Raw genomic sequence first — 14084 nt, forward strand, 5'->3', positions numbered from 1 at the left:
CAGCATCGGTGTAGTTAAGATACTGAACAAGAAGTCCGAAGATCGTAGAGACGTTGTGAGGACATTTAACGATGCGAACAACAATAAGCATCATCCAGAGTCGAAGGAGGAGATCATCCGAGAGACTCCAAGAATCAAAACGATACTCGACAACCATCGGACTGAGGTTATATTCTCATCCAAACTGATATATTGAGATATTTACGACAATCAATGGTTTAGATCATACGGTAAATAGAATCCTTTTCGAAGAGAGTACATGCCCATACATTTTTCGAATATCTTATCGATAATGTTAACCTTCTTAATGCTTCTATCTCTATACAGGATCAAACGGTGTTGGATGCTCTCATGAAGCTTCATTCGATGAACAATATGACGGTGGAGATCTTACGCATGGGTATTATTCATATCACATGTCATTAAAGATTAATATACGAGATTACCAGCTAATTGATTTCATGTCCCTCTATTTAATATAATTGATTTGTATGCTCAGACAACGCAGATAGGACCATCAGTTCGAGATCTAAAACACCACCACAAGAGTAAACGGAGACATCGACTCGCAAAGAAGCTCATAATGTATGATCGAGTTTAGAGTAACTTGGATCCTCTTCTCGTAATTGAACTTCTCGACCAACGAACATCAATGTCTATATATATATATCTCTGTAGTTTGTACTTGATCTAATTTGATTGCAGGGACTCAAGGAAATTGGCGGACCAATGGTTAGACGCAGCTCAAGTTCCTTATGGTGTTTTGAAAAATAATGATCTTAATCATAAAATTAATTAGGAGAGCGTCTATATAGAGTATATATAATAATTTCTTTTCCATTAATAAGGCCGTAATTAATTAATTATACGTAACAATTATTGCAGATGGTAACAGTAATGTTAATATGGGCTCTGATGATCCTCCAACTGAAGAAGAAAAATGTCAAGGAGGACTCTTCCATGAAGCAGCAGGCCCCTTCGTCTCTTCAGCTCCTATGGTGAATCTTCCTCTATATATACGTGCATGCGTACATACAAACATACACAAACATAAATAAATATTCATGTGCAGTATTAATTTTTTTGGGAATTTCATCTTTCTAATTTAGGATCGTGGAAGATATTCGGCCAAGGATCGACTTTTATTAAAGCCGGAAGACATCAAGGTACTCGGAAAGGTAAATCCTGAGGCTGTGGAGGATGAGGAGGAAGAACCTAGTATAGTGCAGTGTCGTCGTCCTGTGGCACCCGTGGATTCTGTTGCTTTTATGGATGTAAGTTCCTTGACCTCGCCCATGGCATCTGAAATGTCGACAGCTTCCGGAGTCAAGGACGCTCTCGTTGTTGATAAACCGGGAGTCAAGAAAATGCCTAGGTTGAATGTAAGTAATTAGTATAAAAGTATCTTTTCATCTGGCAAAAGCCTACCCAGCCAGATAGATGACAGAAGCCGGTTGAGATGAATATGTGTAGTCGAATCATATTTTGAGGAAAAAACCGACTGAGCTGTCCGAGTACAATGTGAGTTTCTCGTTTTCCTGTCTAATGTGATGCCATCTTGGTGTTCTTGAAGGCTAAGGGTATATTGGGACCTGCTCCCATTGCTCAAACAAGACTGGAAACTCCAAACAAGAGAGCAACCGTGTTTGAAGTGCCATCAGTACCCGGTTACGATGTGAATTTAGTCGATAAAACCCCCAGACAAGGTAAAGTGTACAGCAAAATGCAAAGATAAAAATCGCAATTCCGTCTTTTAATTTTCATACTTCCTGATTTCTTATTGAGTAGTTGCTCAATCACTTGAAGTTTTTCTAATGCCAAATCGATTTTCATCTGTACTTAGACAACAGCTGCAGGGCAAGCCAAACTTGAAGCCAATGTGAAGAGGCAAAGAGAAGCATATGGGAATGCCGAAACAGGATTGTCTCTCCCTTTTCACCATCACAGTTAATGGATTAATTAGCTTTTTGAGTATCTTCATCTGATCTGGCTTCTTCCTTATTTTCTTTGGGAGGCTGGATTTTCGAACATTAAACCGAAATGAAGAAGCGGAAAAATACAACACCTCCGGTGCAAGCAGGCTTGTGTGAAGTGAAGTTATTAAAAATTGGCCTACTCAAATGAAACTATTAAATTGATTTATTGATTTTTAAAGATCAGGTAAATTGTAAAACGATGTAGAGCAAGACTATCTAAAGAACAACATATTTGCCGCCAATTCCTTTTCGTTTCCATCCATCCGGCGTTAGTTAGTTAGTCTCGATAAAAATGCACCTTAATTTCTCATTTATATTCAAACCGATCTGGAAACCAAACAAACCATAGAAACCACGAGGATGAAACCACGAACCGCAAGATCCGAATGCGGAATGCTATATTGGGGTCTTCATCCAACACCTGATCCAGGTGGGCCACAGCAACCATTCCATTGCAGAACTCGTCTGCTAGACTGCAAATCACTCGGCATCCAGAGCTAATGATCAAGCAAGACTCGGGACCGCAAAGAGTGAAGCAATAATTCAATTCAAAAAGAAATTATCACAAGATGTAAAGTGCGTGTCCTAACCAGATTTAGACAAGTCTCAGTGATAGTAACTGATGTCTTCCATAATAAACACATGATTTGCTTTCTTACTATATTCAGGAGATTGCAGCTCAAGAAAAATTCGAAGCCACAAAGACGAGAGTGAGAAGCATACGAGAAGGCAAGAAGAATGATGGGAAGGACACAATGCGTGGAATTTTCTTAACTTCCTCAGCTAAGGGCAACATGGACATGTTCTCGTGAATTGAAATGGCTGTGGCACAACCGGCACACGTTTCTTGAAGATTCAGGGCAGGGAATTGTTGTGTTAAGCATCATACAATGTACACCATCATTTGTATCGGTTTAAAGATAATTATATCAATGGAGATAGTATCGGTCAGATGCATAGAGTTGTATGTAACCAGAAGAAACACAGAAATATCATATTCATACAACAAACTAATACAGAGCATGATACCATCAGCTGCATACAAAATGGACTGCAAAAAAATCTGGAACAGACAAGCAGGCGAAGAAGGCACGAACTACTCCCGTATATCTTGCTGGCAGACACAGAGTCACAATCTAGCTTGGTGAAAAGAAAAATGTAAAGCGCATTTTTCTTTCTCCCAGACTACATAAGGATCCACGCGATCCGACATTTTACAGAAAGCAGATAACACAACAATACTAAGGCATCCACGCAGTAGTAAACCCTAATACCGAAGGTGAAATGTTTCTGACACCAAAGTAAAATGTTTCCGACTTACATGTGCTCCTCGGCTTCCTCTTCCTCGTCTAGGTACTCTCCTTCCTCATCGGCAGTAGCATCCTGGTATTGCTGGTACTCTGACACAAGGTCATTCATGTTGCTCTCGGCCTCAGTGAACTCCATCTCGTCCATTCCTTCTCCGGTGTACCAGTGCAAGAAAGCCTTCCTCCTGAACATGGCTGTAAACTGCTCGCTCACCCTCCTGAACATCTCCTGAATGGAGGTGGAGTTCCCGATGAAAGTCGAGGCCATGGAGAGCCCCCTTGGTGCGATATCACAGACGCTGGACTTCACATTGTTCGGAATCCATTCCACGAAGTAGGAGGAGTTCTTGTTCTGGACATTGATCATCTGCTCGTCCACTTCCTTGGTGCTCATCTTTCCCCTGAACATGGCTGAGGCCGTGAGGTAGCGCCCATGCCGAGGGTCGGCGGCACACATCATGTTCTTGGCATCCCACATCTGCTGCGTCAGCTCAGGGACAGTGAGCGCACGGTACTGCTGGGACCCACGGGAGGTCAGAGGGGCAAAACCAACCATGAAGAAGTGGAGACGGGGGAAGGGGATCAGGTTCACTGCAAGCTTCCTGAGATCAGAGTTCAATTGGCCAGGGAACCGGAGGCAGCAGGTGACTCCACTCATGGTTGCAGAGATCAAATGGTTCAGATCACCAACTGCAGCATACGTCATGGAAGCAACTTAAGTTCAAATTCATGAAATATCAAACCAGAAAATCAAAGCCCATCCGTGACAATCCAATTATAGAACATTTTGCATCTAGTGTTCTATTCATACTTGACTAACAAGGGTCCACTTGCCGAACTCCTATATTGGCCAAAGGAGTATATGCAACCAAAACCATTCAGATAGTCCCATATGCAACCAGTGATGAGGCATGCCAATGCCAAGAATCATGGTTTTAATCTGACAAGACATATAATACTGACTCTCACCCTTAAACAGCGAAAAAATACTCATAGACACTAATGATGCGAAGTTTCTAGCCTAAGAATTCACACAAAATATTCATCAGTTACATATGACAGGTTGATTAAGTCCTGCAATCAAAAGATTGAGAACTTACAACTAGGAGTAGTCAGCTTGAGAGTGCGGAAGCATATATCATATAAAGCCTCATTGTCCAGCACCATGCATTCATCTGCATTCTCTACAAGTTGATGAACTGAGAGGGTGGCATTGTATGGCTCAACTACAGTATCTGAAACCTTAGGAGAAGGAAACACGGAGAAAGTGAGCATCATCCTATCAGGATATTCCTCCCTGATTTTTGAGATGAGCAATGTCCCCATGCCAGAGCCAGTCCCCCCTCCAAGCGAGTGGCAGACCTGAAAACCTGCATAAGCCATCAACTCCATTAGAAATTAGAAGAACCATAAGGATCGGTAACTCCACCTGAACAATTGCAGATCAGACTATACTAAGAAGTAAAATATAATATTACCTTGAAGGCAGTCGCAGTTCTCAGCTTCCTTCCTCACAACATCAAGAACAGCATCGATAAGCTCAGCACCCTCTGTGTAGTGCCCCTTGGCCCAATTATTTCCAGCACCAGATTGTCCAAACACAAAGTTGTCTGGCCTGAAGATGTGACCATAGGGACTAGTGCGGACACTATCCATGGTGCCGGGTTCAAGATCCATCAGGACAGCTCGAGGAACGAACCTACCACAAGATGCCTCATTGTAGTACACATTGACACGTTCGAGCTGCGTGGGAGAGCTTCCGACATACTTCCCAGTGGGGTCTATTCCGTGCTCATCACATACAACTTCCCAGAACTTGGATCCAATCTGGTTACCGCATTGTCCACCTTGCACATGAAGAATTTCCCTCATCTTTCCCTGAGCAGAAGAGTGAAGGATAGATCAGCATCTCGGACCAATAGAGGATACAAAGGCAGCTTGAAATGAAAAGAATTGTCCGGAATGCTACTGGAAGTTTTACGGAATGCAAGCACCAAACTCCAGTAACTACTACTTCAAATCATACAAACTTCAAATGAATGATGACAATCTGACTCAACAAAAGATTGACGAAATCCCACATCAGACATATCAGCTTAAGCTTTTCAAGTTGACAAAGGGCCATGAAATCAGAGAACCCATTGATCTCTAAAAGAAAAGCTGATAAAGAGTGACTAAGTCCATCAAGCAAAAGCACAGCGATTCAGCGAATCACCAGATAACTACCGAGATTAAACTAAGTTAAACCTGTTTAACCACCTGGAATTCAAATAAATTGCTTAAAATACAATTTTGTGCCAGATCTAGCATTCGAAGTAGTTCATTGCAAGATCAATGCATAAGTAAGCAAAATTCTATGCCCTCAGCAAATCAAATTTCTAAATTCTCATGCTAATAAACAGTGATTGCAGCTATTCATCATCCGTAGATCAACAACTAAGAGGAGCGCAGCAAGAGCTGATAAACCAAAGATTTCGCACAATGCCAAGGGTTAACTCTTCTACACATCGCATCAGACTAGAAAAAATCTACTCAAGCTGATGGCTTCGAAAGATCGCATGACAATCAAGCACTGAATTCAGTTACACAGCTAAGCAACACAGGTCAATGAACGGAAACATCAGAATTATGCACAAACTACCGCAGATCTAATCAATGCCGAGCTTACAGAGATTCGTTTGAGTTAAATTGAAGCTGAATTGTGCAGAGAGAGATAGAGAGAATCACCGGAGAGCTCCGCGGCTTCGGGGATCGGATAATGAGTGAGCGGCAGATGGAAGAAAATATCCGACCGGGAGTGAGTGAGAGGGAGGGAGCAGAAGAAGACCCAACTTATATACGTGGGAGAGTGGATTGGACAGTGACATCGGACGGTCCTCGTTGTCTCGCTCCTTTCAAATGACAATCGTTGGATTCTGTGTCTTGTGCAATTTTGGACGAGACTACCCTTATCCACATTGACCTAAATGCCCTTTGACTTCTGTTGGGGAAAAGCTCCCGAGTCAGACGTCGGTCAACGTTGAGAAAAAAAAGTTGTCTAGCATTATTAGATGAGGATGGTCCTTTCGATCAAAAGCGCTAAGAGCACTATTCGCGAAACCCCACTTGAGATTGCCATATAATAGTGCAATAATTTGCTTATGGAATAAGTTATTTTTATGGATGGGATCATGTGGACAATTCGAGCTCAGTAAGAATCTTGTAAAGTTCTACACCGAGTATATGACGCTAATTATCAATCCGGCTGCTATATCAGACTTCAAATTTTTAGTATTATTTATCAACAAGATGTCATTGGGTCAGTACTGAGGGTAAGGCCTGTTTAATTTTGCAATTAAATTTTTGTGTGTTTGGTTTTAGAGTTAAGTTGAGTTGAGTTTTGATTTTAATTGGGTTGTAATGATTGTGTTGTTGAATTATAAAAAAATGTATAAAAAAGTTATGAATAGTTAAGAGAAAGTGATGATTGTGTAATGATTGTGTTGTTGAATTATTGAAAAAGTAATGAATAGTTGAAAAAATTTAGTATTAAAAATTGAATTTGGTATAATGAAATTGTATGTAAGTTTATATATGGAGCCCACTTTTTTGAATTGGAAGAATTGATTTTTATTGTGTAGTGAGTAAAGTTAAAGTTAGAGTTAAAATCTTAAAATCATATTATAAAATCAAACGGAGTATAAAATTTTAACTAAAACTCTACTCATTACACAATAAAAATCAACAACACAATTATTACTTTTCCCCTTTTCTTCGATTTTTTTAATCATTCAGTTTAATTTTTAATACTAAATTCTCAACTATCAATTACTTTTTTCATAATTTAACAATACAATCATTATAATTCAATTAAAAACATGCAGAGGGTGTTACAGTCATTTGACTATCAGTTCTGAAGGCCGGCAGCTAGCATGGGCAATTGGCGAGAGGGGTAGAATTGTAAATTCGGAACCATAACAGTGGAGATATTCTTTTAGCGGGAGAACAGGACACATCCCGAGAAACCCAACACATTTTGCATTTCCGGACGGCGCGTGTGGAACATACAGCTCTATTGACATAGATTCTACCGACCAGAAGCTGAACTTCCGCTATTCAAGAAATTACCAATAAAAAACGTTTTCCTTTTTTAAGTTTTCGTAAAAAATAAGAATTTTTTTTTTCGATATGAACCTTGATCCAATCCATGTTTGTTAAAATAAGAGTATCTTGGATAAGAGAAATTTTTGTGTACAAATATTATTTTTCTTAAATTTTTTACATGATATTGAGAAATTTTTTTGTACGAGAATCTTTTAAACTAAGTGCAAAATTTGTTAGCATAATTTTCTTTCATTTAGTTTATTATACGAAAGCCCACGTATTTTTTTCAATAATAACATTATTATTCCTGTGCGTATAGTGTGAAAATTGTTCGCACGAGAAAAACAACTTTCGTATATACACCTTTTTTTTTGGATTTTTACTCTAAATGTCCCGGATTTATCCGTTTTGTCAAATCTATCATATGCTTTATTTTTTGTCAGATATATTTCATGGTTTACTTTTTGCATCAAATCTATCCCGACGTTATCTTTTCCGTCGACATCTAACAGCTGTGCTGACGTAACACGTGGAGCGATAGTGGTCCCCACTTGTCACGTGAGCGTCACGTCAGCACGACCATTAGATGTCGACAGAAAAGATAAAGGCGGGATAGATTTGAAGCAAAATATAAACCATGGGATATAACTGACAAAAATTAAAGTATATGATATATTTGACAAAACGAGTAAATTATGGATCATTTTAGATAAATAAAAAAAAATTGCATGAAGCGTTATTTTTAAAGTGAGAAGATTACTAATCATTCAATACTATTTGTCTGGATATGCAGGCCACGCTCTATTGGGGCGCGTGGAATATGGTAGAGAGGAAGTGGACAGAAGCGGGGCTAAGGATGTCGTAGCAGAGCAGATGAGATGGGGGAAACCGACATGTGACCTGCCATCTGCGCCAGCACATCCGTCCACATTTAGATCCCATTTTTTGCTGAAAGGACAATATCCATCCACATCAGATCCCAGTCCTATTTAAATCTCGATGATTCACAGTAATAACTATCAGTTTTCTTTCATAGTATTAAATTTCATTTCTTAGATCCACATCTTTCACCGGTCCCGACCGAGGGGCTGCAGTTCATTGTTGTTCGGTTTTTGTGTGCTATGTCTAGATTGGTGATTCCGCATCGACGTTAGAATTGCTTAATATGGACTGACTTTGAGCATACATCCTTGTATAATGTCAATCTTCCTAAGTTAGATAGGAGATAGTAAATAATTAAGAAAGGGAGAGTTAGATAGCTCCATTACCTATCTCCAAAGACTTAATAATGTTTTTGGGGAGGCAAGTCCTCGTTGCATTGATGCTTTCTTGGGTTATGGTTTAAGCATCTGCCCCTCTCAGCTTTACGAAATGAAGATGAAGATGTACAGTGACGGCACAACCATAGTAATTGATCATCTAAATCATTAATAAGCATCTTATTAATCAAACTTATCCCAACCATATCTTTGATTAATCAGTCAATTATTGAAGAAGCTAACTTCTAAACCAAGATTTGACGATGAAGAATGCCATTATTGCCACCAATTAATAGTTTTGATTATTGCACTGCCGATTCTTCGTTCCTTTGGTGGCCTACCCATGCTGGCTACTTTTGCTTCCAACTTTTCTCCATTGTTCTACGACCACATCAACTAGTAAGTGATCACAAGCTTCCCAATTATAACAAGTTGATCTGATCAATGATATCGATTACGAGCCTTAGTAAACACGACTATGGGAGCATTTGCCTTCCACGATTAAGAGAGCCTAACTGGTTCCACGTGCATGCGTGTAAGGATAAAATTCTTCAGATTGTTGTTCTAGACGGCAAGAAGCACATGTTGATCTCATGAGGTGATTGGGACTGTATATTCTTTATATGAGACTCTCCGAGGACAGCAAACGTTATTTGGTCTGTCATACATTCTTGTTCTTACCCGACGTCGCATTTTTCACATGTATTTGCATGTGCTAATCGAGTCGCTGCTGAAGTTGGTACTAAAAGACGTGGAGGGCTATAGTCGAGCCGGAGTTGTTGCAATCCGAAGCCGATGCAAGATGAACTTAATCGAGAAAAAATGGTCTCCTATCTTTCGTGAACTGATAGATTATAAACTCGTGGCCGCCGGTCCCCCCTTCCATGCGAGAGGAGGGACCATCAGCCCGGCCGGGTTCATGCGGTTCTCTCGAATGGGAGAGATGTTAGAATACACCGCTTCCCTTTGGGTTCGCTTGCAGACAGCCCAATACATATCTCTTTTGGCCCATGGGTTGCTTTTTCTTATTTATTTAGGTTCGGCCCAATCTGCCTATACGAAGAATGGTTCAAACAATTTTTTACGAAAAAATTAAGGGTGCATGCATAATATTGCTCTTGGACATAAATCTTCACAAGACTGTATGGTACGTACCCGAACAAGAACTTCTCCCGTGGATGCACAGTAAACTTCCGAACGTCATCGACCGATGGAATCTCGTTTTATATATGTTATTCATTAATTTCGATACGAACAAAAAAGTGGCGTAGGTCCAGAACTCGATCCAGTCCAGCTTATGGATAAAAGACAAGGGAACGAAGGAACAGAACAAGAAGAAGAAACATCTAACAGCTCACATGGAAACCACATATCTTATGACGAGAAACATCCAAATTTGACTTTGACTCTTGTATATGCATGCATACTTGCGTACGTACATACACGTGTGTACGCGTGCATGAATTATTTCCTACGTACTGTTGCTACACACGACCATCACCTCACGCCAAGAACAGTCGTTCTTCGGGGCTGCTTTACTTCAGGTTGCTCACATGATCGTGAAGAGAGTAACACTAATAGTATATCGCATCTTTCTTTCCATGGGGATAGGAAAAATAGCAAGGACCGAGCTAGTGGGTCTAATATATATATCTCATGAGCCACGTGATGATATCCCATTGATAATAATTCACAGTACAAGAATCCTGAACACGTCACAACATTACTTGAACAAGATGTCTGTAATAATAGGCTCTTATAAAATCAACATCATCCGATCCACACGAAAAATTAACGTGTGCCGTAGTTATAACGCCGATTCTAGACAAAGAATCATAAACCCTAGGGCCGGGAGACTAGGGTTTTGGGACATGCGTGGGGACTGGGGGCAACTTGGGGATCGAGCCTGCTAAAGATGGGCATGGTTAAAATTTATATATAATACGTTGGAACTATAACACAACATTTGCATTGATCCACTATGATAGATATTGCAAGTTGGAGAGATGGACCTACCCATGTGAATATGTTGAACATATTTTCATCAAACCATCTCATGACTTTTTTTTCTTTAACTTTTTTTTTTCCTTTTATCATATTCATATGCAAAAAAGGGGTTCTCTCTCTAGAAGGAAAAGGCTACGAGGACGTCCCAACTGACTTATAATCCTATCATTGCTTTCAAAATGCAAAAAAAAAGTAAGCGAAAAAAAAAAAGACAGATATTTGGGGGGGCCTCTAGACCACAAAGCATATTAATACGAATGGGCCAGGTTGAAGCTGGAATCCGAATAAGTTGCATTTAGATAAAATCGTAGAAAAAATGCATGATCGTTGATTCGGTATTGGTTTGATATATAACCAGACAATATTCGAATTAGAGGTCATGTTTATCATGAACTATATCCATGCTTGCTTGGTGGGCATCGTACCGAAAACTTATGTATTAATTGGTCAAGGAATGGAGATTATGACAGGGAGAACTAAGTAAAAAACTTTTAACATGCTCATGTGAATATCAATGACAGATATATATATAATAATGTCATGAAGTATCCAAAGCAACAAGGTCTTCTTCTTTTTTTTCGTTGTCCTTTCTTTTCTTTTTTATGAATAAAATGGTGGACATAAGTGATAGCAATCTTGTTATCTCGCTATGCAATATTCAAACTCTCATGTTCAACCGTGAATATATTAGACGAACTGAATAACCAGCTGAAATATTAGTCCCGTCAGCATAGCACCACCAAAAAATTTGGGGGACCCTGACTTATGATAGCTAAGCTTTTCTTTCTTGTCTTAGTACAAGGAGACCTGAGAATTCCTTTTCGTACCCGAAGAATTAATGAACATGAGAGCAAAAGCTTTCATGCAATAGCTGTCTGTTCAAATTGTTTGGAACGATCGATCAATTCTAATTCTGATTCATCTTAAAAGTCATACACTATTCCCTTCCAAACAAAAGTTACTTAAGATTGATTTAGGAGTCAATGATATGATTTGCCTCAGCACTCGTATCAAACATCTCGACAAATCATGAACAATATAGAGGAAATTAACCTGTTTGAAGAGATATGACACATCGAGAGCCGTCCGAATTATAGATATATATAGGTAGCGTAAGCGTGTACTAGGACGGTCCTAGCCCGGGTCTTAAGATTCCCCGGCCAGCAGGACAACTTTTCGATGAGCCCTTTAATCACGGTTCCCACATATTTTAATGACATGGACTGTTAAATATAATCATTAGGGGATGACAATTGATCAAGTTCTGCAATGTTACCTACCGATTGTTCCCCACCCACAATTTTGTTAATTAAATTTAATTAATTAATCAAATCCTCTCCTATCTTATCTTATAAAAGTTCATATAAAGTGCTGCCTTTAATTGATGGCTATACACAATTAGCCGTTTTGGTCTAACACGACACTCAGCCCCGTCATTTCTAATAACCAAGGTTTGCTCATAGCTCTGGCCCCACTCCGCCATTCTCATCTCATCTCCTCAATATGTTATTGTGCACATTACATCCGTCCAAGACATATTCTTAGTTTTTTTTTTAATGAATAAAAAGGTTAGATCGGGTTATTGACCCGATGTGGCTACCCCAACTAAGTGAACCTAACCGCAACGGAATGTTCCTTTTATCATAACTCGTTGAGACTTTAGCCAAACTTGATCACAGTAACCCTATCAACACACTAGTGCATTAAAATCCAAGGCTCACTGGATCAAATATTATGGGTCGGCCACCGCCATCCCATAATACATCCACATAATGTCAAGCTCTACATCCTCAATAAAGTTCGAGCTCGTGTTGTTCAAGTGGAGCTCTTGGAGTTTAATCACTAGATTACCGTGCTGGTGGCAAGACATATTCTTAGTTATCATATCAAAATTACCTGATTAATGGGCAGAGCCGTTAGAAGAACATGCACTTTAATTTTTTTTATCATATTCGGACAAAATTTTTAGTTATTATTTAATAACTGCATGGCTCGTCAAAGAAAAACCATATGGCGTTATGCGCAGCTTATACGCACTTCAAGGATTCATATCTCTAGGCAAACCATCCAGGCTCGGTTTTGGAAGATTTCCGTTGTCTGAGTTCAAGCATAGAATTGTTCTTTGATGGCCAGTTTACCTGAGATATATAGCTGGCGGTGGGGCCGACATGATAGAAGTTTGGTCCACGTGTCCTTCTTATGGTGGACAGTGCAATAAGTCCAATCTAAACTGGCAGGGGATCTTCTGTCAAGAATATTTCACTTCGATGAGAGGAATATATTGAACGAAGTCTTTTTCAAGGCAAAACAATGAATGGGTGATGGAACATTGATTTCTTTTTCTTTTAGCTAAAAAATGTTAGATAATTGAAAGATTGTGATTGTTTAGTGGGTTGTTACCAAAAAAAAGGGGAAAAAAAAGAGGACTGATGAGTAAGTTCAACGAAACCATGATTATTACTTCTCTAATTAACCAGATATTAAAGAATAAATTGTTATAATTTTCTGTTGGCCTTAATAAAATATTATAATTAGTATATATAATATATCACTTTTAATTGTTCCTTTACAGCTTGAACTGTTTATTGTATAATCATATGTGTGCGTATTGATCTTGATCTGGCCAACTGCCCCATTGAGATTTATTTATGACTAGCATATCCTACTCTATATAACTGATTTTTATATATAAGTAGCCACTCGTGAATACTATATATAAATGCGTGTGAATTGTACGAGAAAAAGAAAAAAAATGCATTTCTCAAATGAAATAATTTCATTTATTCCAATATTACACGAGTCATGAGTGAGTAATATAGTTATAAGTGCATGCATGCAAGAATAGAGTAATTATATGTATATGCAATAAATTCCCACCAAAAAGTGAAGATGGACGGGGGAAGCAATAAATGGAATGAATGAAGCAAGTTTGATAAGTCCAGTCGTCCCTTTCAACCATCCCCCCGCTTTCCTCTTGTGGCTATTCTCCATTTTCTTAACCTTCACCTTACACTGCAACTTTAATTAGCAACACTTTCTTGAAATTGACCTGTTTCGATTAGCTGATAGCTCGAAGTCCAGTTATTTTCAACCCAATTTCTCTTAAACTAGTTCCACGGACTAAAATATGATCAGTCTATCAAACACTGCCTAACATTCTTTACATCAAATTTGTTCTCTGAACAACTTTGGCAATACTTCCAAAGAACGAAGATGTAGTATAATGATGGTACACGCTCCTGGTAATTGCTAGAGGTTTTAAATTTGATTCTTGTAGTGAAATAACTAATACTCCGTTATTAAGTTTTCAATTTTATGAGAGAAATGAGGTGTAGATAAATAATTCACGCTCTCACCTGATAAAGTAGATGTTTCAAAATTAAATTCTTATTGTGGAACTATCCATATTAAATTTTTAATTTTCTTGTACTAAGGCCTTTGAGCCTCTCTTA

General features: G+C 39.0%; 1 protein-coding gene across 1 annotated transcript; it reads right to left on the reverse strand.

Annotated features, from left to right (window-relative positions):
• Positions 1 to 2945: 2945 nt before the first annotated feature.
• LOC116196120 (tubulin beta-5 chain-like) lies at positions 2946 to 6162 on the reverse strand. The gene is made up of 4 exons (XM_031525683.1): positions 6011 to 6162; positions 4762 to 5161; positions 4384 to 4653; positions 2946 to 3973 (listed from the first exon to the last, which is right to left on the reverse strand). Exons 2-4 carry the CDS (start codon positions 5153 to 5155, stop codon positions 3294 to 3296), a joined length of 1344 nt encoding a protein of 447 aa, XP_031381543.1. The 5' UTR covers positions 5156 to 5161; positions 6011 to 6162; the 3' UTR covers positions 2946 to 3293.
• Between the last annotated feature and the right edge of the window lie 7922 nt (positions 6163 to 14084).

The sequence above is a fragment of the Punica granatum genome, chromosome 2 (genome assembly GCF_007655135.1).
Source record: "Punica granatum isolate Tunisia-2019 chromosome 2, ASM765513v2, whole genome shotgun sequence".
Classification (NCBI taxonomy): Eukaryota; Viridiplantae; Streptophyta; class Magnoliopsida; order Myrtales; family Lythraceae; genus Punica; species Punica granatum.

Coding starts and splice junctions, on each gene's coding strand:
- LOC116196120 (XM_031525683.1), bottom strand. CDS start 5,155: ATGAGGGAAATTCTTCATGTGCAAGGTGGACAATGCGGTAACCAGATT. Junction 4,654..4,761: donor GAACTGCGACTGCCTTCAAG/GTAATATTATAT, acceptor TGGCTTATGCAG/GTTTTCAGGTCTGCCACTCG. Junction 3,974..4,383: donor CAAGCTGACTACTCCTAGTT/GTAAGTTCTCAA, acceptor CGTATGCTGCAG/TTGGTGATCTGAACCATTTG.